General features: G+C 31.7%; 2 protein-coding genes across 4 annotated transcripts; both read left to right on the top strand.

Annotated features, from left to right (window-relative positions):
* The first annotated feature begins 603 nt into the window (after positions 1-603).
* On the top strand, positions 604-10616 carry sals (sarcomere length short). 2 transcript variants are annotated; one of them, XM_089708436.1, is made up of 12 exons: positions 604-723; positions 2967-3154; positions 5564-6129; positions 6202-6364; positions 7588-7798; positions 7902-8163; positions 8246-8346; positions 8430-8742; positions 9337-9447; positions 9648-9799; positions 9989-10199; positions 10375-10616. In XM_089708436.1, the coding sequence occupies exons 2-12, from the start codon at positions 2974-2976 to the stop codon at positions 10570-10572; spliced, it is 2469 nt and encodes an 822-aa protein (XP_089564562.1). In that variant the 5' UTR covers positions 604-723; positions 2967-2973; the 3' UTR covers positions 10573-10616. The 2 variants fall into 2 exon arrangements, with proteins under 2 accessions (XP_089564562.1, XP_089564561.1); XM_089708435.1 differs by having other exon boundaries at positions 604-772.
* A 280-nt stretch (positions 10617-10896) lies between these two features.
* On the top strand, positions 10897-25822 carry Cap-G (Chromosome associated protein G). Of its 2 annotated transcripts, none has more exons than XM_089708792.1 (28): positions 10897-10957; positions 12799-12969; positions 13112-13237; positions 13870-14018; positions 14639-14798; positions 15170-15351; positions 15675-15869; positions 16187-16347; positions 17246-17427; positions 17816-17914; positions 18042-18107; positions 18308-18436; positions 18654-18767; positions 18949-19123; positions 19597-19679; positions 19902-20019; positions 20109-20194; positions 20479-20598; positions 21456-21623; positions 21925-22021; positions 22126-22194; positions 22729-22833; positions 23104-23247; positions 23475-23624; positions 24080-24259; positions 24853-24977; positions 25261-25346; positions 25726-25822. In XM_089708792.1, the coding sequence occupies exons 2-28, from the start codon at positions 12943-12945 to the stop codon at positions 25787-25789; spliced, it is 3360 nt and encodes a 1119-aa protein (XP_089564918.1). In that variant the 5' UTR covers positions 10897-10957; positions 12799-12942; the 3' UTR covers positions 25790-25822. The 2 variants fall into 2 exon arrangements, with proteins under 2 accessions (XP_089564918.1, XP_089564917.1); XM_089708791.1 differs by lacking the exon at positions 10897-10957 and adding an exon at positions 12446-12710.
* The last annotated feature ends 92 nt before the right edge of the window (positions 25823-25914 follow it).

Genomic DNA, 25914 nt, shown 5'->3' with positions numbered 1-25914 from the left:
GATCAACCTCGTACAAAACACCCACTATCTCGACTACATTATTTAATATAAATGAATAGGTATATAATCTACCCGCAAATATACAAAAAAAAAATAGTCGACACATTGCTGAATTTAATTACATATACATTCATCCTCGATTAAATGTAAGTATTGTGTTAAAGAAGCACATGCTAAAAAATATATTTCTAAGGTAAAATGAAAAAGCTGCCCATTTTTTGTACGGCAAGCTTATTTATAAATGACTTGTATAAGAGATAATGTACGAAAAGGATATTTCGTAAATATTGTATCATTTGAATGCTCATCAATTATTTTCTTTTATGATTTTAATAAATGCTCTTGAAAATATCTAATCAATGACAGAACACAGCCATAGAGAACTAGAGAACGCTTTGCGTGTTTTTCTACAATGAACAAAAAATCTATAGACGATCTAGCATCAAGTGTTCATTGAATACTCGTATTATTAGCGACTTATCTCAGTGTAGAAAACTAAAACATCCCGAGTACGCTATAGCATGTTCACCGTCTTGACGCACCTATTTATAAGTTCCAGAGATTATCGAAACACGAAATTCCGCTAGTAGCGAAGCGCGCGCGCCAGACGCCGCGTCTTTTTCATCTTTTCAATCCTCCATTTTTATCGTATATTTTGATAGAATTATCATAATTTAAATTATGACTAGTTGTCACATTGGTGTATTGTGCGGTGAATTATAAGTGTGTATATTTGTGATTTACATTATCATACAAACCACACGAAAACAGAGTAAGACAACCTTTCAGGCGTTTCCATATATTTTAGATTCACACACTTTTTATGCAAGTAATCGTACACTAACTTGTTTCTTATAACCTTCTAAATTAAACCATATAATGGAGAGCTTTTATAAAAGCTTCTCTAATATTTTCTATTGCAGCGGAAACTGATGGTATCTGTTATGAATTATGAGAAAAAAAGATAAACATCCACGTAATAACGACTTTGATAATGACTTTCAGTTTTGCCTGGATTTTTATTAATAGTCAAAAGGTCAGGTATTTAGATCCGTTTGAATAAATATTTAACGGTGATTTTCCTTTTCCGATAATTCACACGTCTTAATTCATTTGTCTTAAAAGCTGTAGGTAACGTAAAAAAGTTTAACTAATTAACATAAACGGTATAAACAGTAATCGACTATAGAGGTATTATTAAAAATTTTCATGAATAAGCAAAAGTAGAGCTCTTTTTAATTTAACTCTATAAAATCATTCAATCTTAGCAAACGAAATATAACTCACACTATTTTAAATATCCCTTATAAAATTTATATCATAAACAATCTTTCTTTGAAAAATTTGCAGTAGGTATTATTTTTATCTTCGATGTAAAGTTTTCAATGTCTTTCATTACAAAGCGGAGATAAATATATCTGAACAGCTTTTCCCAGACAATTTTATTGAATGAAGTCGTTTGGAAAGATTCAATGGTCTTCTCTATTTTTCTAGCCCATTATATTATTGTGCGATATAAATGTATTTTTTAAAGATGAAACGTAGAATTCTTTAAAATAAAGCAGCAATGAAAAGTACAGCCTATTAAAATAGAACTAATTACACAGCACATAGTTATTATAATACAATTAAAAAAATATCTGGACATCAGCTGATAACCATCACAAGTATCAAATCTATACATATAATAAATCTGTAGAAGGGTCAATTCTGTACATTGAAAATATTGAAAAAATAAATAGCAGGGGGTGTTACTGGATCGATACCAAACCCAAATATGTGATTAAAAAAATTTTTGTCTGTCTGTCTGTCTGTCTGTCTGTCTGTCTGTATGTGAAGACATCACGTGAAAACTAACGGTTCGATTTCGATGAAACTTGGTATAATTATACCTTATTATCCTGGGCGTAAAATAGGATACTTTTTATCCTGGAAAAATACGTAGAAAAAAAATAATCTTAATTTTTCAGTTTTATCCATAGACGTTGTTCTGTAGAACCGCGAACACACGTTGGGTATTATTATAGGCCTAGCCGTATTTGGGTCCAATAGATATTTATAAGATGTTATTGTCAGAGTTACTCAAAATGGAGAAATAAACCATCCACGCGAAGACCGACATCCGCGCGGACGGAGTCGCGGGCGGAAGCTAGTACAAAATATATATAATCATGACATTGTTATCCTGGATATCAAAGGCAGATTTATTTTGTTTATAGTGGAGCCAATTTAATAGGCAACATTTGACGTCTATCAATTTTATCTTCATAGGGTGGTAACCTGCATAAAAACATCGATTAAAGTGAATTAATCGATACGGACTTGAAACATTTGTCAATCGAACTTGAAACACATGTCAATAATTTATGATAATTTTTATTCCCAAGTAATCAATGCATTCGATTCTAGATGTCTGATTTCGATTTTTAGAGTAACGTCTCTGGTATTTAAAAAGAAAAAAGGTTTATTGACACAAAATTGTAGCGACGTCAGTTCTTTAAATCAGAAATTGTTTATTATGTTTAGAATGGTTTATCAATAAAATCAAATCCTAATATTACTTATATCGGTCATTATTATAATAAATATGTAATCGTAATTGAAAAAAGTTAAGCAAATGTGCAGTTCTAACAAAACGAAATATCATGTTATTCTATGTTGTCGTTACTAGGTTACGTTGTTGAATTTTGTTGAACTGTCAAATGTTGCCTATTAAAATGGCTCTACTATAGTTTTCTAACTACCTACACAAATAAAAAAAACTTGCAATAAAAGAACGACCGTTTCCTCATCGACACACACAATACAAAACCCATATTCAAATTACAAAATGAAAACACATCGTCTGACAAAACGATGAAAACTCGAGACTTAGGTGCTTACACTTAGTTAGTTGCACAAAAAGTTGTGAAACACAATTGTTAACCAATTACTTAACAATTCTAAACACACCACTTTATCCACAGTAACACAATGCCCATCGGCAACGTTAGTAAGGACTCAGGTCCAAAGCGGGAAAGCTTTAGACCACCATGGGTCAAAGATAAGGACTCAGAAGCACCTCCACCATGGCTTCAGAAGAAATTGAAGCCAGTAGATAGCCCGAAGCCTGCCTTGCCCGTCCAGGAAGAATTTACTATAAAGCCAATCAAACGTAAGTATGTGTGTTGTTTTAAGAATTTAGTTTTAAATCAATTACGTCACAAAAATTAAGAAGACGTGGTAGGGCGGGCGGCGTTGTATCAGTCGCCCTTGAAGATTAATAATGTTACTTATCGTACGATGATAGGAGATGTAATTTAAGAAATTATACATTTTTGTTTTAGAATATTATACTGTGCAATGATTATAAGCTCTAGCAGTAGATCTGTTTATAATTTTAGGAAAGAATGAAGATTGTCGAGGCAGAAATGTATTTTATAAAAATATTCGATACAATTCTACTAAGACGTAAACTATATATTTTATTTTTAATATTTATTGACTTGTTTTTGTTTATCACTCAGGAATAACAAGACGGTAAATTGCGTCTAGCGATCCACAACAATAGTCAATCATATGTGAACATTCGTAAAATTTTTAATGAATCTCTCACGATATAAATAAATAGCAGATATAAATACACTGTTTGGCTTAGTAGCAATAATTAACGTAAAAGATAGTTATATTAAATAATAATAATGGGTGTAATATAGCACGTGACGATGTTCTCCCACATGTATGAAGCAACATCCAAACTTATCTTTTTGTTTTTGGTTGAGCAGCTGTTTTAAATCATTTCCTATTCATGTTTCACATAAATAGTATGTGTTATGGAACAAATAAACGATTCTGGAAGTTTTGGATAAGGTATGTAGAAATACTTTACATTTAATTCAAATACATGGTAGTCAGTTACTAGTTATATTTTTTTCGATTCATTTTAATTGATAAAATCTTTGTTTTTATTACGTATTAAAGTTAACATCAATCAATTAATAAATAATGAATTGATTAATTCTCGTTTTACTTTAAACATCTTAGTTACCACGCGCATCTGAAAAATGTCGCATGCACTATCTTCAGTCATGCTACGTACTAGGTGTTACGTACTAACAAGTTTATATCCAAAAGTGCATGTAATGTGTCGGTATATACTCACCTACATAATGACGTCAACACGTAGCCAAAAGTTTGGCATGGACACCACTTCTCAATACTTTACTCGTTCCCAAGTTCGTTAGTCTGGAGTTGGAAGTGTGACGTGGAGTGTGTTCATTACAAGAGAACTGTTACGAAATTATATAGTGGTTATGTGCTAAGGTATAGCAATTATTTGAAGTGAAAATGTGTTGAAAACTGCACAGCATTGCACTCCAATTGTTTGTATACTCAGTTTTTATCCATAAAGTAGCAAGTCATATAGGGTCCATATCAATTCGATTGACGTAACGATTACAACTTTATATTATTTTACATAATATTCGTCCAAGAAATAAGGAGCATGTGAAATGGACTCTGCCCTGATACAATAATTCAGAAATATACGTTGTACTTGTAATTATAATTTGCAAAATTAACAATTTAAGGGAATTTCATACTGTGTTGGTAAAATATTAACCAAAATTCGTTTCTTAAGTTTTGTAATTAATTTTAATATGTATTTCACAAATTTCACGATTTTTACTTTCAATTTTATTTTGTGACTCTGTTTAATAAAATGCACTCCTTATAACGGTAACTGTTAAAAGCCAAATTGTTTACAATACTTGGGTATAATTATCGCGGACAATCAGAAAATCTTAAAACAGTATCATGAATCGTTACAATTAACGTTTCGGTGAGATATTCCAAGCCAGTCGACGCCAACGAATCGCGATATTTTTAGAGACGACACGCATTTTACAAAATAAACGTAGATGTTGGAGTTACACTATGATTTATAAGAACGATTTGAGAAGAGAGTAGTTATTTTAGTTTTATGTTGCGTATGTGTCGAATTTAGAAGAAAATTTATATTATAAGCCCTCAAATTCTAAAAATAATGAGCGAATGTTTAAAAAGATAAAACTGAAAACAAACGATTAGATTACACTAATAAATAGCATATAAATGTACCAAGGTGAAATATTTTCTCAAGATCGAACATTAATTTTGATTATAGTGTAATCAGTTATAATAAAACATTTCACAAATTAGCCCTTATAGTTTTGACAAGTAATCGCACTAAAATAGCGAAGGTCGGCCATCTTGGCAGCGGCCATGTTTATTTACGTCCGTGAATGCTATCGAATGCACACAGAACGAAGCGAAAACACGTGTTGCAATTCGTTTACCTAATCTTCACACAAATTCTTATTGCAAAAGTAAAAGTGATGAGACTGTTATGACCACATACAATCAATAGATCATGGGGCTATCAAATATTAGTTCATATATCATCAGTAACATTTAAAAATTTTATACAGCTGAACAAAAACCGCACAGCTGAAAAAATGCAGTGTATTAGATATTGAAACATGACGAGACCGAACCGTCAGCAATATTCCGTTCCCTTTTAATATTTAACGACTTATTTCCACAGCTCTATTAAAGAAACAAGCGACGATTAGAGCAGAACCTACTAACGGTTCATCTGAAACATTAGAAGAGAATCTAGTCAAGCCTTCCGCAGCGAAACAAGCTGATAAGGCGTCCAGACCGGTAGGCGAAAAACCTCGATTCACAAAATCTTCTTTAAAATCAACTGAAAAGTCAACTGATGATAAACCTTCGCCGAGTAAGCTTGTGCAAAAAGTAAGCATCGTTGACAAGGTGAAACCAGATGATAAACCCGTAGCCAAAGTATCTAAACCCGAAGATAAAACAACAACAGCAAAGGTTCCTGAAAAACCAATTCTAAAGAGTGTTAAAACCATAGATGATAAAGCGAAAGAAAAATCCGTTAGTATTGTTGATAGAAAATCTGATAAGAATGAAACATCAAAGCAAAATACAGCAAATGATGTCACTTTAAATGGTAAAGCAATTCCAAATTCACTTATTAAAGAAAATAAACTAAACGAGAAACCGACAGAAAAGGTGAAAAAAGAAGACAAATCAAACATGGCGACTAAACCACCGACTCCTATTGAAAAATCTCCTTCAAAGGTAATTTAATAAATTAAAAGTGATTATATACTTAGAATTACATTTTATTTAAATAAATAATTAATATTTCAGCTCCCACCACGTAAACCTTTACAAAAAGCGCCATCAAAAGACGATGTGATGCTGAAAAAATGGAGGGATCCTCTACATGAACGTGTCAAGGAGAACATCGATAAGACTCTAGCCAATGAAATTCCCAAAGGACATACACTTACCAAGAATGAAAGCTTAAGAAGTAAGTAGCAATATGCCATGTGTACATTTTGATATTTTTCACGCTGAGTTAGGTACGAAATCTTTTGTGTACTAAGTTAACAGTTCCGTGTCGTTAGAAGGATGTTTTATTTTGTTGCGTTTAGCTTTGAGTGATACTATTGAAGTACCTACGCGAAATATACGTTTAAATATATAAAAAATATACAATTTTAACAACAAAAAAAAAATATTCGATACGTGAACAAAAATTGTAATACAAAGTGATGCGAATACTACATTCGCATTACCATAATGTATTTAAAATTTTATATTATTTTTTATTATGTGATTTTATTTAAAACTAATGTTTTAAATACGTTGTTATCATTTTATTTTCATAATTAGGTACTACATATTGTTAAATTTCAATAAAAAGCTTGTTTTCAATATGCGTACATGTATAAATATCATTCCGCCAAATCACGATCGAATTATCTCGATGCGTATCAATCAAATAATCTAATTGTGTCCTATGCGCATACAAGTCGCTATTTGGCAGTTATAACAACGACGGGCAGTAGGAAGATAAAAATATAATGACGGGATACTCCATCCTAAATTCCTTTCCCACTATTCATTGTATTGTATTCAATGTACTGGTTATGAATCTGATACAAGCAACGTATTTTTTTCGGAATACCTATTCGAAACGTCCTGATTATCAAAATCTAATTAAGTTTTTGTACTGAGATACCAATAATGTATAAACAAAGGTAGACACTCTACATATATCCATTAAAATTCTATCCAAGCTATTCCTTTTGATGTCTTCTGTAATATACAGTTTGTGGTCTAAATGTGATCCAGAATAGTCTCAGTTAGTTCCGTGTGCGACGCGGGCACAGATCAGGTGCAAATACTAACGATCTCTATTATGCTGTACAAAAACATTTCAAAAGTGAATATACACAATATAAGTAGCGATTAATTATTATTGATAAAATTCACTTACGGAGGCACTATAAAATGACGGAAGTTAGTGATAATTGGATTTCCAACATTGCAGGTATAAATAAATATGCAAGTCTTATAGTATCCCTTAATTGAATTAGTCTCCAATACTTTGATAGACCGTGTCGTGTTTCAGGTGTTTTATTTATTAGTCTTTTATACTCGCCGTTATCATTTCGTATCACTGGTTGTACAGAAATTTCTTTTATGGGATTAAGTGAATTGGTATATATGTTATTAATAATATTTTAGGCTTACTGAAGCCTACACCACCACCACCGCCGCCACCCGCACCACCAAAATTGCCACCTCCACCGGACTTCAAAAAGCCACAAATTGATCCAAACAAGCTTAAAAAAATTGAACAACTTCGTAGTAGACCTAGGAGACGCCCTGATTGGAGTGACATGATGAAAGAGGTTGAGCAAGGAAGGAAATTAAAACACGTCGTTTGCAATGATCGGTAAATATTTAAATCTTGTTCTGTCATATTATAATATGGATAGTTTATTTTTTTTTTATATCATACAATAAAATGTGTAAACAATGCTTTGATAAAATTTCAGTTCGAGCCCCATAATAACAACATCTGTCGTTGTGAAGAACAAAGGGCAGTTTATTTTCGAGTCCGAGCAACCAAACTCACACAATGAATTACTTAAAGAGATTTCTAAAGGTGTACGATTAAAGAAAGTTAAATGTAATGATAGAAGTAAGCCAAACTTAGAAGGACTGAGAAAGTTCCGAAGACAAATGACGATAGAAGAACAAGTCCAAAAGTCTATGTCTCAGGCCAATTTGGCAGCACCAGGCGCTGCAGTTGCCGAGGTAATACATACATATTTAATTTATTTCTTCCAACAAATCGTCTAAAGGGATTCTTTCACTTAGGGGATTTTTTTATTTGAAGGTGCCAGCGGCTGAAGAAGAAGAAATTGATGAAATGGATGACATTGATAGAGTGAGGGATGATCTTCAATCAACTAAACAGCTTTTAGCGATAGAGTTAAGGTAAAAATCGTTTTACATCAACTGAAATTTCATTTTGTGCATTGTTATAAACCATATAAATGTGATTGAAAAACTGATTTCAGAAATAAGGAAGCGCAAGAAAGGGAAAATAAGCGACTATTAACAAGGATACAAAATTTGGAAGCCGAATTAGCGCGTGAAAGAGCATTTATTAAACAAGAACAACACAAAACAGTTATATCGGTCACAGATGCCTACGATGAAAGATTAGTGAATAGTTTAAAATTAGAAGTAGAAAAGGCTAAGGAAACAGCTGACAGTTTGCAGAAACAGTATTTACAGGCAGCTGAAGATCGCGATGATGCGCTAACTGAATTAGAGGATGTTAAACGGAAAAATTCTGAGTTAGAAAAGAAATTAGAGCAGGCCCTATCGGTATGTTTTGTTCTAATTAAAATCCTTGCTAACTTTTTTTTATGTGTACTTAAATTTTGCTTTCAATACTAATTCGCAGTATTTCGAGGAATTCGCTAATTCAGGGGACTCATTGTCAGTCAATCAAAAGAACTGGTTAGATTTTATTAAGCAATGCAAGTCGTCAAAAATAGACATAACTTCTCCAGAAGCAGAAGAACTCAAAAAAAAAATAATAGCTAACAATAACGCTTCCGCTTATACTAACAATTGCCAAGAAGATGAGGTAAAAACGATATATTGTCTTGTCTTCACTAGACTATCATTCCACAAATCATACTTATTGTATTTATCACAGATTACTAAATAGTTACTAGTATAAATATCGAATATTTATGAATCATAGTAGAATCCTCGAAGAGCTTAAATTACCATAACTTAGATATTTGCAGTTTCATTATTTAGTATTATTTTACACAATATATAAACCTTCGTCATCATGCTACTATTCACAAATATTTATCAATGTAGATTTAATATTTTGGCGTAGTAAAAGGACAATGTTTATTTTTAATCTTTGATACAAGTATTTTATTTATTTCCTGTAATTCTCAGGGTATCATGCCAACAAATGTGGGATCGAGAAGATCCAGTCACGCTATTAAACAGTTATCTGTTACCAAAGATGATAGCTTTGAAGAGGAAGAGGAATCTGATGAAGAAGAAGTGAGTTTTTTTATACGTATTGATAATATTTTTAAGCTAATTTTTTAATATTAAATGAGTATTCATGTAGCTGTCATTTAAATACGGTGTGTTAATTAGAAAAAAAAAATATGTGCTATTTTTTAATAAGTCTTTGAGCCATTTTGTTGTATTTTTAATTAAATTATTGTTTACATTAATATTTTTGCAACACATTACAGGAAGAATCAGAGGAAAAGAAACAAAAGCGATTGGAGAAAGAAGTCCGTAACATGCGTAACAAGATTAGGCATTTGAAAGAAAAACAAGATAATATGAAAAGAGAACGAATGGCCTACAAGATGTCGCTAAAGAACACGCAAGCAGCTTTGAAGTAAGTAATAAAAACACTTTTTAAAGTGAAACTTTTATTACATCGTCTCAAACTTTTTGGTCTGTGTAGCGCATGTCATATCTAATGTAAAGTTTTACTCTTTTTATAAAATAAAATTCAAAGATAATATGTATCTTAAAGCTAGAGCTAAAGTTAATTACGCATAACATATTTTATCACTAATTGCAGGAATGAGAAAAAGAAATATAAAGAGCTTAAGCGAGAGGTCGATAAAATGGCTGCTATGATGAAGGAAGTTGGGTCTGACGAAGATGAAGATGAAGAAGTTGAGGAAGAGGAATCCGAGGATGAAAAGAAGAGTGGGTCTGAAGAGGAGGAAACGGAAACTGAAACAGAACAAGACACGGAAAGCGAGACCGAGAGTGAAAGTGAACCTGAGGTAGGACAACTTAATTTAGAGCATTTTAGCTAAATCATGGCTTTGATATTTAAATTGACCTTACAAAACTAGTAGTACTTATTGTAACTAATTATAATATTTTTTTTCAACTGAAAGTCAAGCTATAAGTCACAGTCAAGGTCTTTTGTATTAATACGAACTTGTAACTTTACAGGATGCACCTCTGCCAAAGAAGAAAGATAACCTAACTCAACGACTAAAAAGACACGAAACAAGGGTGAACGCGTTGAAAAAGGGCAATACGTTGTTAATGGCAAATGTAGATAGACTTAAAGATGACGTCCTCAAGCAAAAAGAAATGTCCCTTACTCTTCAGAAAGAGTTGGATTCTCTAATTGACGATCTCGAGTAGACTGTACAGTTTATAAATTACTCACTTTTGTACTTTTATAAATACCAAAATCCTTTAATTAAACTTAATTTGTGATGTGATGCTTTTGCTTAATTTCATAAAATCTCATTTAAATCAAGTACACATTTAATTTTTATAATAAGTTTTAACAGGAAATGCTTGAGTGGCTCTGTAATATTGTTAATAATTAAGAGTTCAATATTTATTAACCAACATTCATGTAACTTATAAATATAATGTAAACATATACCTATTATATATTATACGCATTATTACATAAGAAATCTATGTTTTATTTTCTTCCACGTACGGGCACGGGCAGTGGGCACCCTTTTACTAGTAACGTGGCCGCTCGAAATTCAGAATTATAATTACTAGAAGTTCAGTAAGTATTAATAATGAATAAATCGTCATTTTTGCACAAATTATAATTAATTTAATGTTAATACGGGTACACAATAATAACTTTTTCTAGGGCCTAAGTAGGTATATAGTATCTATAGGTACTTATTTGTCTACCATAATCACTTGGACGTCAGTTGGTCCGTAAACAAGAAAAACGAAAAACTCAACATTATCTACTTGGATTTTTTTCATTAACTTTAGATTTATAACTTTTCGGTAATTATCTTAGTTTGAAACAGTAGGTGAGTTTTGAAAAACGAACGTGTAATTTGTATATTTTGTCCGAAATCCGAATTATAACAAAATAAGACGTCACAATATGGAGTTGAATCGGTCCTATTCTTAGTTGGATGGTTTTATAATTCATGCGATCCACATAGTTATTATATTAATTATTAATATTAATATGATTACCTGTAGGTAGGTACCATGAATTACGAAATATATTAATGTAAAGATTACTGTGTCATCAATTCCTACACTCAGCAAATTGTCACCATGTTTTCTACTCATTAAACTTTATCGACATCTATAATCACTCGTATCAATCATACGATGTAAATACCTACATAGGTATTATAAAATACACTTGTACTTACCGCTTGATAAATATTCTGGAATAGTACAAAATGTATGCAGGCTATTTCTTCCAGTTCAACATTTAAGGCGGTTTATTTGAATTTTGACGTCTCAATTATAAAAGTTGTTAGAATAATTATGGACTAGATGGCGCTGCGACAAGCACGTCCGCCCTTGTGTCAACCACAAACAATGAGTATAGCCACAGATAATAATATAATACCACAAAGAAAAAACGAAACTTTCAAGATGGTTTTTGACCTTTTCATCTTTTTCATCACCCGCTGATCTTTATTTTCATCTGTGATTTTCATTTATATTTGACATAAATTAGTAATAGCTGTCGAGCGAACTGCAATAAACATTCGATTACCAAGTCGGATTCATTCAACTTAACAACTAGCTAGCTAGAGACTGTCTTGAATTTTTTTAATATTTTAATATTCATACGCCCAAATTTATACTGAGTCTTATCCTACAGGTGAATTTTTACAAGAGTGCTTAAAGTAAAATTAATTAATAAATAAACATCATTGGAAAAAGTAAAATCACAACATAAACAATAATTTTAAACTTTAAACATTTAAAATACTAATACTAGCGGTCCGCCCCAGCTTCGCCCGTGGTACATAATATTTACGTTTTCTCTACATAAGAACCATCCTCGTACTTCAAGGAATATAATAAAAAAAGAATTATCGAAATCGGTTCAGCCGTTCTCGAGTTATGCGCTTACCAACACATTTTGCGATTCATTTTTATATATAAGAAGATTTATGAGTCTGTATGGTTTTGTGGGTTTGAACGTGGGATCGTGGTGGGATCCCATGTTATAACAGGCAAATTTGACATTATTTGACAGTTGACATTTGACAAATAATTCAAAATATTTTCAAACGGTAACGGTTCACGGTTGTAATAAATGTATTCCGGGTTGTTTTGTGTTTATACTTAAAAAAAACTGATCTCTGTTGTAGTCTCTGTAAGATAAATTTGATTTTAAAATGCCTCACGTTGAAGTAGAGGTTCCACAAAAAGTGGATAAACCAAACCCACGAAATAATCCAGCTATTTTTAAAATATTTCAAAATGTCCAATACAATGTTGTGCAACATAAAAAATACGTGAAAGAGTTGATAAAACTTTATAAAAAGGTAAATTAAATGTACTATTGTTTTATTTACTTATATTTTACAAGATTCTTTATTATTTGTTTAAATTATTTCCCTGTTGTTTTTACAGATAGATCAAGATTATTTTCGTGAAAGCTTTAAGAATGCATTGCATTATTTGTTTACTTTTGGAGATACGAGTGCAAACGTTGATCGTGTTGTACAATTTGTAGCTACATTTTGCACTTCTCTTGACGACGAAGAAGAGTTTCTGATGTTTATATTTGATATCATATTTGATGTAAGTATCACCTGTCTAGAAATGTAATAATGGTAAAAGCTATATGAATATATTTGTATAAAATAAATAGATAAATAAGTGACGTTTTAGTACAAATGTATTTGCTTGATGATGTAATAAAATCGTTTATAAAATATTTCAGTGTCAGTGTGTGTCAGGACAATCCGTGAGATACAGAGCGAGCCAGCTGCTGGCGGCTGTGCTTGCTGCACTCGGTGATGATGCATCTCTTGATGATGATCTGTGTGATAAGTTGTTAGCATCTCAGGTAAGTTTGGTGATGAATTTAGATAATAGAGTCATAATTTAGTAGGTAAGATGACTTGAGTGGGTATAAGTAAAGAATATAAGTTTCAATCTCAATTGTTAAACATTTTGTGTATTACATATTTTTTTATGAATATAGTAACAACACAGTTTAGTATAGTTTCAGTTTGTTTGATAAAAAATACTTTAATTCAAAATAATAAACAGCTTGTTGTTATCATATTACTTACTAGCTGCGCTCCACGGTTTCACCCGTGTGGCTCTGATCCTCTTGGTCTTAGCATGACGATAGCCTTCCTCGATAAATGGGCTATCCATCACCGAAAGAATTTTTCAAATTGGACCAGTACTTGAGAATAGCGTGTTCAAACAAACTCCAGCTTTATAATGTTATTTATTCTATTTATTTATTCTTTATTGTACATAATATACCAAACATAAATAAGCTATACTATAATTACAATTAAGATACAATGAAAACACACGACACATATGATATTACACGGCACATACAATATTAGTAAAGATTACAAATTTAAGTCATAGTTTTTATGTGTTTTTTATTTTTAATACATGACAATAGTATTTTTATAGTCTTAATAATCTAATCTTTAATAATCTGAATGTGTTTAGATGCAACGGCTTCAAGACACGCGCGGCGCAGTACGATGTCGAGCTGCGCTGGCCCTTCAGCGATTACAAAACCCCATGGAGCCAGATGATGAGGTGACACGGGCTTATCGGTTTCATATGAGCTGTGATCCTAGTTCGTCTGTAAGAAGGTAACACATTTTTGAGATCTATTTAGAATGTGTTTCGTTTATCGCCTTTTTTAAAATATTTTCTACTAGCTGTGCCGTGCAGTGTTACATGATAGCTCCACTCCTATTGGTTTAACTCGGTGAAATATAGCTTAAAGTCTTCCTCAATAAATGGGCTATCTTACATTGAAATAATTTTGAAATCAGACTCATAGTTCAGGACATCAACAAACTAAACATACCCTACAGCTTTATAATCTTAATCTTAATACTATTATAAAGGCGAAAGTTTGTATGGATGTATGGATGTATGGATGTTTGTTACTCTTTCACGTAAAAACTACTGAACCGATTACAATGAAATTTAGCACACATATAGAGGGTAACTTGGATTAACACATAGGATAGGTTTTATCCCGGATATCCCACGGGAACGGGAACTATGCGGGTTTTCCTTAAAAAACGCGGGCGAAGCCGCGGGCGGAAATCTAGTATTAGTATAGATTAACAGAAAGTATTAATAAGTTCTGTAAAACTGATTCAGCTTAGGCTTCAGCACCGCTACCTTATTATTTTATAGCCTAGCAAAGTTTTGCTAAAATTCTTCAGTGATATATAAAATAATTTTTTTTTTATTTTAGAGCCATAGTAATGTCGATAGCTAAATGTACCCGTAATGTGCCATTTGTACTAGAGAGGCTATGCGATGTTGACGACGCAGTGCGCCGAGCCGCTTTTCTTTATATATCTGCTATAAATGTTACTCAGCTTAGAGTTAAACAGAGATTGCTCACTTTGAAGGTAAGTTTAAATTATTAAGGTATTTTTCCTATGTTTTATTTTTTTGTGAGTAATTATATTTTTTGTAATCTGAATAATATAGGATTAATATGACATTTTCATCATTTACTTCTTATTTATTTAAAAAATATCCACAATTTAGTAAAAATTATAGATGGAACTTTGTTTTTTGTTTTAGGCGAATATTATTAATTTGAAAATTAATAACCTTTCTTTAACAGATTTCAGACCTGATTATTTAAATACATATATTATATTTATCCCTTTCTCTTATTTGATCAAAAAGAGCAGAATATCAGATCATATTATGCAGATATTATTATTGTTAATTATTGTAATACACTTATCTTAGTTTAATTTATTTATTTCAGGTTGGTCTTACCGAACGTAGTCCGCGCGTAAAGAGGGTAGTTGAAGAAATATTGATACCTGGCTGGTTAAGTACTTTTGAAGGCAATATTGTGCACCTTTTGAAGGCTATAAGATTAGACAATGCACACGACGCGAAGGACTCGCAATATGTTGCAGGCAAATTGTTGGAATCACTGTTTAAGTAAGTCTTTGTTAACATTTAAATTGAATCATTTACTTTGAGGAAAATAAACATCCTATTTTAATTTTGAATGAAAACCAAATACAGTTCAAACTAGTTAAAAAGATCTATTTTGTGTAGTCAGTGGATCATGTATGGATTGAACGTTATGATTTTATATCAATAAAAATATTTATATTATGTTTTAACTTCGTAGTTAATCTTGATAGAAAATTGTTAATATCTCAACTATATTTTTATTATGTAGCATTCTCCATATTTAACAGAATGTTTGTTTTCTAGTCTATTATATTTTATTATTAATTTTTTCACAACTTTTACAGACGTCTATCAATCTCTGAGCTATTAGAGTGGTTGCCAACAGAAAAATCCCTGAGATTAGTACCGGCTGAGAAGTTGAATAAAGAAACGGCGTGGTATTGGCGCCATCTTGCGGAACATCTGCAAAAGATTGAAGATGACGAAACATTAGAGATTGTGCTACCTGATTTGGTAGTTTTGACTGGATATATTAGAGCGTAAGTTTTGGATGTAGTTTTTCTTTATATGAGACAAATTATAATTTGCTATTTGTTATAAAAATTGGTGATATATAATGTACAGTTTTGACTTTCCTATGATTTTATTATATTTATAGATGTCCACTGTAAAATTATTATAATTCAAAGTCAATCAAACAAGTCTTTTTATCTATTAACTTGTTATGGCATAATAATATAATGTTATACATCTTAAATTGGATAGAAACCACCAAACATTATATTATGTGGAAATTCTTTCAATATTCTTTATTTTTTTGAAGCTCTTTAAAGCTAAACTTCAAACATATTTTCAGTATTGTAGAGTCACCATGTCCTTCAGAAAGCGAGGACCCTGTGGGGTTCAGTACTCGTCAATATGTTTTACATGAACTGGCCAGTATGCTGAAGGTATATGATGCAACCGATCCCACTGGCCGTACTGCACTACAAACACTTATAACTGATACTCTTACCGGTAAGCTTAAATCGTGTTTGTAAATGTTTATTTCTTTTTATTATCGTGTAAAGTTTAAACTACAAATTTTCCATTTAGCAACACATTTGGCGATTCCTTTTTGTTTTTAAATATAAAATATCTTACCACTTAGGGTGTCTTCCGTTATGCACTGCGACCACTGTAAGGTGTGACGTCATTTCAGTATACTGTGAAGCCGTTCCTTTATAGCCAGTTATACTGGTTACGATTTAAAACGGAACGCAATCCAGTATACTGTCAGCCGCATTTTTTGACGCAGCATTCAAATGAGTGTATTAAAGTTTTCTAGAACATAAAAATAAACTGTTTTGGAGTACTGTCCAATTAAAAATATTTTAATTAATATTAATTGTAAATTGAATTTATAATATAATAAAAGTAAGTACTTTTTCATAAAAAAGAACTTTCAGCTCGTATTTAACAAGTATTTATCATTTTCAACACAGTCTAAGAAAGTTAATTTTTGCAATTCTTCCATTGTTTTATTTATTAATCCAAACTAATTACAGAACTTTAAAATTTTATGATTATACTGTAGCTTTGTTTATAAGACGTTAGGCACTCGAGTGGTTTTGACTGATCATATTACTTGCTCTGTGGACTGATCACGTGATCAAAGTACTGCGAGTACCTTACCTCGAAAACGCCAGTGCTCACAGTAGAATATGGCGGCGATTAATGACGTCATAAATTTCCCTAGGGTACTGCGGCAGTATACTGGCAGTCCATAACGGAACGAATTTTTCTACAGTGATAGCACTGTGCAGTGGTTGCAGTGCATATCGGAAGACACCCTTAATGTCCTTTTTTTTTCGTTACTATATTTGTATACTTCAAAATTCTTCTAATTAATTAAACAAATATGTATGTTCCTTAGGTGAATACGGGCCGCTAGACGCCGACGTAATTCGTGCGTTCGTATCAGCCCTAGAACTGGTCGTATCGGATGTAACGCACCGTATGGAGGTCGTGTGTCAAGTGATATCGGCTTTGCGAGATCCGCCCGAAGTCGAGACGGTTGCACCGCCGCCTGTGGACAGCGCTGAGGTTAAACTTAAGGTGGGTTGGGCGATAGTGGTCTCTATTGTCATAGGTATAGAGTTGAATTCTGTTTCAATTAAAATAACTACACACTTCCACATCCTTCCGATGTAGATGTTCGCAATGCCGCCTGTTAAGATAGAACTGAAGTTAAACTGAAATTGAGTTATGGGAAATTGGACTTTATTGTTTGGTATATAGGGTTTTATTTTGTGTTACCTCAGAAAGTAGAACATGTCGAGGTTAAACTTAAGGTGTGTAATGGGAACGTGAACTTTATTCTGACGGATGAAATTTGTGAAAAAACAATATAGTGAAATTTGTGTCTATAATAAGTATGTGTTGGCATATTATTTTATGTCACTTAAAGCAAAAAAATAATAATGCCTTAATCGATTTATTCCAGAGAGCGAGACTTCGGGTGTCGCTAAATGTTGCCATAGAAGCTCAAGAAGAAGCGGTGAGGGATGAAAACTATGCACTCGCAGCTGAATGTAAAGTCAAAGTAAGTATAATACTATAAGAAACAAAACTTAATATTTCTTCAGGTTATTAATATTATTCAGGTTACTAAATATAACATAATATTTTAATTTTATTAAGAATTTAATGATGTTTTTGTATGTACTTAGGTTGCTGATATTCAAAAGAAATTGGAAGATTTAAACACTGAAGCCACGCCGCAACCGCCTATACCTGTAAGTATTCATTTTTGTAGACATTATTTTTAATAATAAACCAATATATTATTATAATATTTTATTTTATGCAAAATTTTACATCTCACGAACTCTAGTAGTGTAGTTGTTATAGTGTTTTTCAATATCATGACATTTATATATTTAAAACTATTACTAAATTAAACTAATATAATAAATGTTCTAATAATTATTTCCAGACGATAAAAGAAAAAGCGACAGATACAGAAACATTGAACAAATGTTTAACAATACTAAACAGTGCATTAGATACGCCGCAGTTGAAATCTGTTACGCCTATGTTACAAATGATGTTCACTGAATTGGAGGTAAGTCATATTTAACTTCTATTAAACTTTATTTTAAACGTAAATTACGTAAAAAATAATGAGCTCTTTTTAAATTTATCTACTCATCTATTTTTTTTATGGTAGGATTTTTAAATATTATAAATAAATTTTTAGTTATAATAATTGAAACTGAAATGTTAGTGCAATTATTTTGGTTTGAATAGCTTAATATATTTTTGTTATTTTTTTTTTTCAGGACGAAATATTCCAAAATGCTGAAATATTGGATAACGCCCTGGAAACAGTAGCGCTGTTTGGAATGCTTGACAAAGAGTTTGCAAGAGAACACAAAGCTTTCTTTTTCGCTAATGTAAGTCAAAATTATACATTACTACATTTATCACTGAAACCTTTAATAATTTTTAAACACTTTCGATTTTAATTCACGTGTTCTTGTTCAATGATACATTTAGTTCGGCAGATATAAAATACGATTTATCCCTAGTCATCCAAGAAACAATTAAATGTATTTTCAACATTGAACCTTTCAGCTAATAGACACAACAAACGAACCGACGGTATCAACAGTTTTACGTTGTATAATAGACTTACTGTGCGTGCACGGCGCGAGAGTATTCGAAGATAATGACGTCACGCAGAACGATACTAAAGTTAGCAAGAAGAAACGAAATACAATGCAATCGGTAGATGCTACTGAAGAGGATGGTGAGTTTTGATTATTTAAAATAAGAGAAATAAATGTCTTTAAATATTGTTTTTGTGTCTTGTTTGCGTTACAACGCGTTTGTAGCTTTTTCACCATATTACAACACTAGCTTCCGCCCACGACTTTGTACGTGCATCCCCGTTTTTCCCCGTTCCCTCAATAATTTCGGGAAATCCTTTCTTAGCGGATGCCTACGTCCTAACATCTACCTGCATGCCAAATTTCAGCCCTATACGTCCAGTGGTTTGGGTTGTGCGTTGATAGATCACTACTATATCAGTCACCTTTGAGTTTTATATACATAGATGAACTAGTATTTATTTCTTAACTGTAACTACAATGCTTTGTGCTTTTTTATTCGCTTTCTTTTCAAACTATTTTGATTTCTATATACCTAAACCTTAAATAAAATAGATTCGATTTATTTTATCCTAATCTATTTATATTATTAATTTATAACCATTTGTTGCAGGTACATTGTCTGAATCAGCATTATCAATATCGCCTACTCATAGCACAGTTATTGAGTTGCTTTTGAAAATAATGGAAAGTGCTGTAAGTATTCTAAATTATATTTATTCTACAAAGGAGCTCAGGGAGCGAATTATAACCTCTTATTTCCAGACGGTTTACGCCGTGGATTGAACTGACTGGCAAATTCATATTATGATCATAACCAGCCATGATTATTGTGTATGGCACCAGTACAGTTTTTACGCGACTTCTAAATAAATAGTAACTCCATGTTCGGCCTGAATATTTTTTATTTTTTTGCAGTGTGCTACATATCGACTTATTATTGTGGAAGGCATTTGTAGATTACTATATTTGGGCCATCTGGAATCACCTGCAATTCTCAGCCGTTTGATGTTACTCTGGTTCAATCCTGCCACAGGTAAAGTATATTTATATATAAAGCGTATTTATTTTTTTAAAATAAGAATGTGACATAATATGATTTAAACTCGTAATAACTTATTTTAGTGGACGAAGATATGTTACGCCAAATTATAGGTGTATTTTTCCAAACATTCCCTATAAGCGTGGATGGAGCACAGGAACAAATTCAGGTTTGTTATATTTATTTAACTTTTAATATTCATCTTTATGTTATTACAAGATATCATATGAATGCCATTATTGTTTAAATAAGAAATCAGATCCTACAGTCATCATCTTTTTCTCATTGAAAAATTGACGAATGATGAAATTTTTGGGCACGCAAAGTTAACATACAACTTACATATTTGTACTATCTATTATAATATTAGGTGGGCAAAATAGTTTTAAATATGTGTTGTTTTTTTATATTTTTTCTATAGCATTAACCTCAATTCACTTGATTATGTAACAGAAAGCAACATTGCCAACATTACGAGCGCTAGCAAACGCGCCATCTAGTTCTCCAATCGCTGAGATCGACCAAGAGGCTGTGGTCAGGTTTATTGTGTCCCTCACTAGAGTTAACCATGAGGTAAGTGTATGGAATAGATTCATATTACATATTAGTTATGTTTTATATATTTGACGAACTCTGCTTTTTTATTGAACTGGGATACTAAATATGTTATGTTATTATAGTAAGTAAATATAAATAAATTTGGAAAATCCAAAAGTGCACGCCTCATAATTTTTTTTTAATAAATATTTATTAATTATTATTTTTGTTTATTTAATAACAATTAAACCACATCGAATCAGACCCTGAAAAATGAAAGGGTTCTATTCCTGAGCATACTCAAGCGTAAGAGAAAAAAAAAGACTCGATTAGTAAAGTATTTCGGTCGCTATCGTGTTAACAAGAAAAAGGATCCGCACATACAGACACACGGACGTCCAAGACAGAACTTTTTTAAACTGTTTTTTAACTAGTTTAAATAACAAAAATGACATCAAAAATATCATGAACGTTAAAAATAGTGTTTTTTCTTAATATGTGTGTGTATGTATTATCTTACAAGTGCAGTGTATGATACATAAAGACATTTTAAGTTTGAAAAATCAGATGTTTTGCGCGAAGCGACAGTAGTACCCACCTCAACGCTTCGCTTATGAGGCGTGCAATAAAGGTTGAGACGTTTTGTTGATAGCAAGTAAGAATAAAATTACATGTTTAACAAAACATACGAATTTTCATGGATATTAATTAGTTTTAATATAAAATAATGTGAGTTGGCTTATGAAACTCAAGTATAGATTAAATTTTATTTAATATCATTTTTACTTTTAACACTTCTTATACAGGAAAATCACTTCTAATGCAGTGAGCATTATATTGCTCATTTTTCCACGTACCCAACCAAGTCTTACTAAATTATGTCTACATTCTAGTTTATAGATAGTCAAGGAGCAATGGCGATGGTGCTATGTGGATACTTAGTTCGTCACCCGACGGCCCCCGAAGTGGGGTTAGCGTGTCGAATGTTAGCTCTACTCTCACCGCCTAGAGAAGAAAATGTGGCTTCTGATTTGGCCACTATGTTGCGGCATTTGTGTACGGTAAGTTTCAATTGGACGCAAATTTAATAAAATTCATCATCATCAGCCCATTATGCTCCCACTGCTGGGCAAGCATGGGTTAAGGGATGTATAATGTCGTTTCAACATGTCAAATTTTGATTTTTCGACATGTAGAAACCATAAAAACATTAATTTTAACAGTATTAATGATGTCTTTGACTGCTGTTTTCCATAATTTTTGTCACATTATTGTAATAATTTCTAGGAACATAAAGAACTAATTACCCTCTTAAATAGAGTGTACTGTATATCATGTACAAATTATCTTTTTACATTTTAGAAACTACCCGACAAACAATCGTGTCGGAACTTGACTCGGTATCTCGGCGCGTTAGAAGCGATGGAAAGGGCGAGTCTTAATAAAATGTCCAATACAGGTAAAAAATGGTGATATTTATTGTATATTTTAACATGCTTTTTATTGGTTCCTTTTGTGCACATTTTTTATTACTCCTAACGATTGTTTTTTTTTTTTAATAAGGTATAACTGAAGGAACAATGGCTAGTGAAGACACATTAGGTATCCTAGGACGGACCACATCTTCTTTACGTAAGTTCTATTAAGTAATATTTTTTACAAAGTCTAGTAATTTACAGTTAATTAATAAAAGAAGAAATTTTGTTTTCTATAAACAATTTGCTTTCAAGGTTTCTCGTCAAACAGCAGTATTCGTACGACAATTTTTACGTTCAAGAAATTGGCGTTAAGTGCGTTTTTTATATCATTAATTTTCGTTTGTTTGTTATCGGATTTTTTTTTATTTATGTAATTTTTCATAATTGTAATATAAGTTCACATAATGTATAGCGTAAGGAAGTTGCTGTAGATTGTTTAATGATATATTTAGTGGTTTGCCAAACTACATCTAAAACACCAAGTTATATTAGTCTAATTCGATATTATAGATGGTTGGAGCTTGGAACATTGATGTTTAGTATATTCCTCGAACTTGCTAAATAATTATGTAGTATATATTATATAGTATTTATTATTTAATATGCTCATTCAGACTGTGGGCATCAAAAGAATAATTGATAATTTAAGAATAGAAAAATAATTAACAGATGAGAATATGAATTACAGCTCAACCATTAGCACGCAGCACGCACGTAGTTATAAATGAAACGGTCGAGGAAGAAGTGGAAATTGATGAAACATCGCCAACGGAACCATCGCAAATATCCAAAGGTATTTTTCATTTTATAAAAATGTAAAAAAAAGAGTATTTCTGAAACAATGATAATTATGCTCTCCAGCTTTGTCTAGTTATTTTGTCTAGTAAAAAAAAACGTCTCACTCGATACGACCGCTTTTTGTTTAATTTCTTTTGTGTAATTTTGTATTTAACACTAGATTTGGTACACTAACTATAAAATTTAAATAATAAAAACTATGTTTTATACGATCCGTAATGTAATTAAATTGAATAATTTATTCTACTACTTATTTAATTCCTAGTACAAGTGGAACCAATTCAAGAAACGCGGACATCTGCCCAATCATCAGACACAGATTCTGTTGTACCGACCAAGGATGCTTCGAATAGCGCTTCAGAGGAAAGCAGTGGGGTATCACCGGTGAAGAAAGCCAAAATTACTAAAGGTATGTTAAAATCACTTTGTTATATTATTTAAAAAAAATGAAAATCTTCAATAACCTTGTTTATTGATTACTAGGAAGGTAAATTGCACCACAAAGCATACAAATTTTTTCTTTAGCTTGATTCGTTAGCGTGCATTTTCACATTTTTTGCGTTTTAATATGAAATAATAAAAATTATTATTTATTTCAAATTACTACGTATAAAATACATTATCTCAATTAAACAGGTAGGAAAAAGAAGCTATCAATGACTAAACAAACAAAAACAAATGCTAAAGAAAAAGACAAGGACAGCAAGACGGCAAATGAGAAGAAACAAACAGAGAAAGGAAATAAGAGGAGTCGGTCTCAGCGATCTGTAGAAGATGTTGAAAGAGGTGATAATATTCCAACTATTTTATACATTTTTATATCATTTTTCTAATAACTTTGTGATTGGCTTTTATGAAAGAAAATTTTTGAAATAACAATAACGGTTTTAAAGTGAACATTATCTTATGTCTCAATCATTATCGTAATTTTCTGTTGCATTTATGAATGCCACTTGTCTTCGATCTTTATTTTGTAACCTGACCATCATTTTTCTTTTTGTCATTGCGTACTAAGACCCCTGTAGAACCGCCATCCTGTTACAAATGACCCAAAATTTTGTATCAGTATCTCCCGGCCTATTGTATTCTTTAACAAATAAATACCTATAAAATCAATTAAATTGTTTGATACAATGTGTTTGATCAAAACGAGTTCAGCTAAATTTTAAGTTTATAATTTTACTGCTGCATAATCTATAAAATGTAATTTAAGTAAAAATAATTTATTATCTTTCAAACAGCAAAACCAAAAGCAGCAAGCAAGTCAAAAGTACCAGAGGAGCAGAAGTCACCGGTATCTGATCTCGATGTATCGAATATAACGGTTCGCAAGACGCGCGGCGGAAAGTCAGGTTCGAGCTCAGACTCCCCTGGTTCGGGGAGAAGTGGCAAGGGCAGTCAGAAGAAAAAGGAAGATAAAGGTATTATGTATTGTATTTCCTTGATAATACCAGTTTTATGTACTCAATAGGAGTGTTTGAAATAATTGGTTGTGCATGTTTGTATGTGAGTTTTTATTTGACCATTAAATTAATAACTGAAATGATTTTAATGAATTTCTATGTATGTCGAAATTCTATTACGCTGCATTTAATATTTTCTAGAAAAGATTTTTAGATGTGTAAGGAAGTTTCACGTTCAAATATGCGCATTCAGAGACTTACAAAGACATGCTGACACTACACAGTATAAAAAAATCTCTTTCGCTGTCTGTATGTCCCTATTTATGCTTAATTTAATTTCTTATTCTTTAAAACTACGCAACAGATTTTGATGCGATTTTTTTCTAAATGTAGTGATTCTCAGGGAAGGTTTTAGTAAGTAATTTATCAGGTTTTAGATAAAGCGGACGGGCGGAAAGCTAGTACCTATTATATTTTTTTTATAATTCCTTTCCATAATAATATAACATTGACAACGTCTCAAACACAAGGACATAAAACGCACAATTTATACCCACTATTTCATTAAATTCTACCTATTTTTTTATGTTTTTTCTATCTATTTTTCTCAGCGCCAGCACCCCGTCGTTCGACTCGCTCGTCGACAGGCTCCCGCAGCAGCATGGCGGAACAGTTTATGGCGAACGATTCAGCTGATGAAACAGAACTGCATACTATTGTATATGATAATGATTTTGTAAGTATAAAAATATATTTTTGTATATTTATTCATGATTATGTCAGATTTTTTTTAAATAAGCCTAATCTAATAAACTTTATTTTCCTGTCTCAATTCGTGCTTCAGAGGATTGTCAATTTCGTTAGTTTATCTACGTTCAATAATAATAGTCATATTTTCGTTATGCCATTTTATAAGAAAAATATAATTTAATTCAATTTACAAGTTTCAAATGCCCTGAAATAATTTATTATTAAATAATTGATATATATATATATATATATATATTTACATATTTCAGCAACAATCCTTACTAAATGAAACAGAGAATGATAGCAAAAGAGTAAGCAAGTCCAACATTACGATACCAGAAACACCGAGTGAAGGGTAAATATTATATTTAAATTAAATGTAAAACCTACTTAAATCTATACTATATAATATTATAAAGCTGAAGAGTTTGTTTGTTTGTTTGTTTGAACGCGCTTATCTCGGGAAATACTGGTCCAATTTGAAAAATTCGGTTTTTATCAAGGCTAGGCTATATATTATCATCTCGCTAAGACCAACAGGAGCGGAGAAATGCGGGTAAAACCTCGGGGCACATCTAGTCTTAAATGAAAGAACCTACTGAAGTTTATTATAAATCACCCAATCACTTATAATTTTTAATTAGCAGAAACTGAAACATGCATCTTATTTGCTTAATAGTTACCTTTATATTTTAGCAGCTGTACAAACTTACAATATAATTTTGTTTTTGCAGATCGGATTCTGAACCAGAACCAATAATTCCGAAAGGGAAAGGAAAACGTACAAATAAGAAATAATTTTAGCATATTAAATTATCTTTATTTTCATAATACCTCTTTTATTACTAATAACTTATAAGTAACCTTTTAATTACTTATACATAACTGTGGTTCAATACTTTCCCGTAAAAGTAACCCAATAC

Source organism: Colias philodice, chromosome 21, assembly GCF_061535455.1.
Source record: "Colias philodice isolate Cphi_HAF_F1 chromosome 21, ilColPhil1 Martin Lab GWU primary, whole genome shotgun sequence".
Classification (NCBI taxonomy): Eukaryota; Metazoa; Arthropoda; class Insecta; order Lepidoptera; family Pieridae; genus Colias; species Colias philodice.
This window is presented reverse-complemented; position numbering and strand designations above follow the sequence as displayed.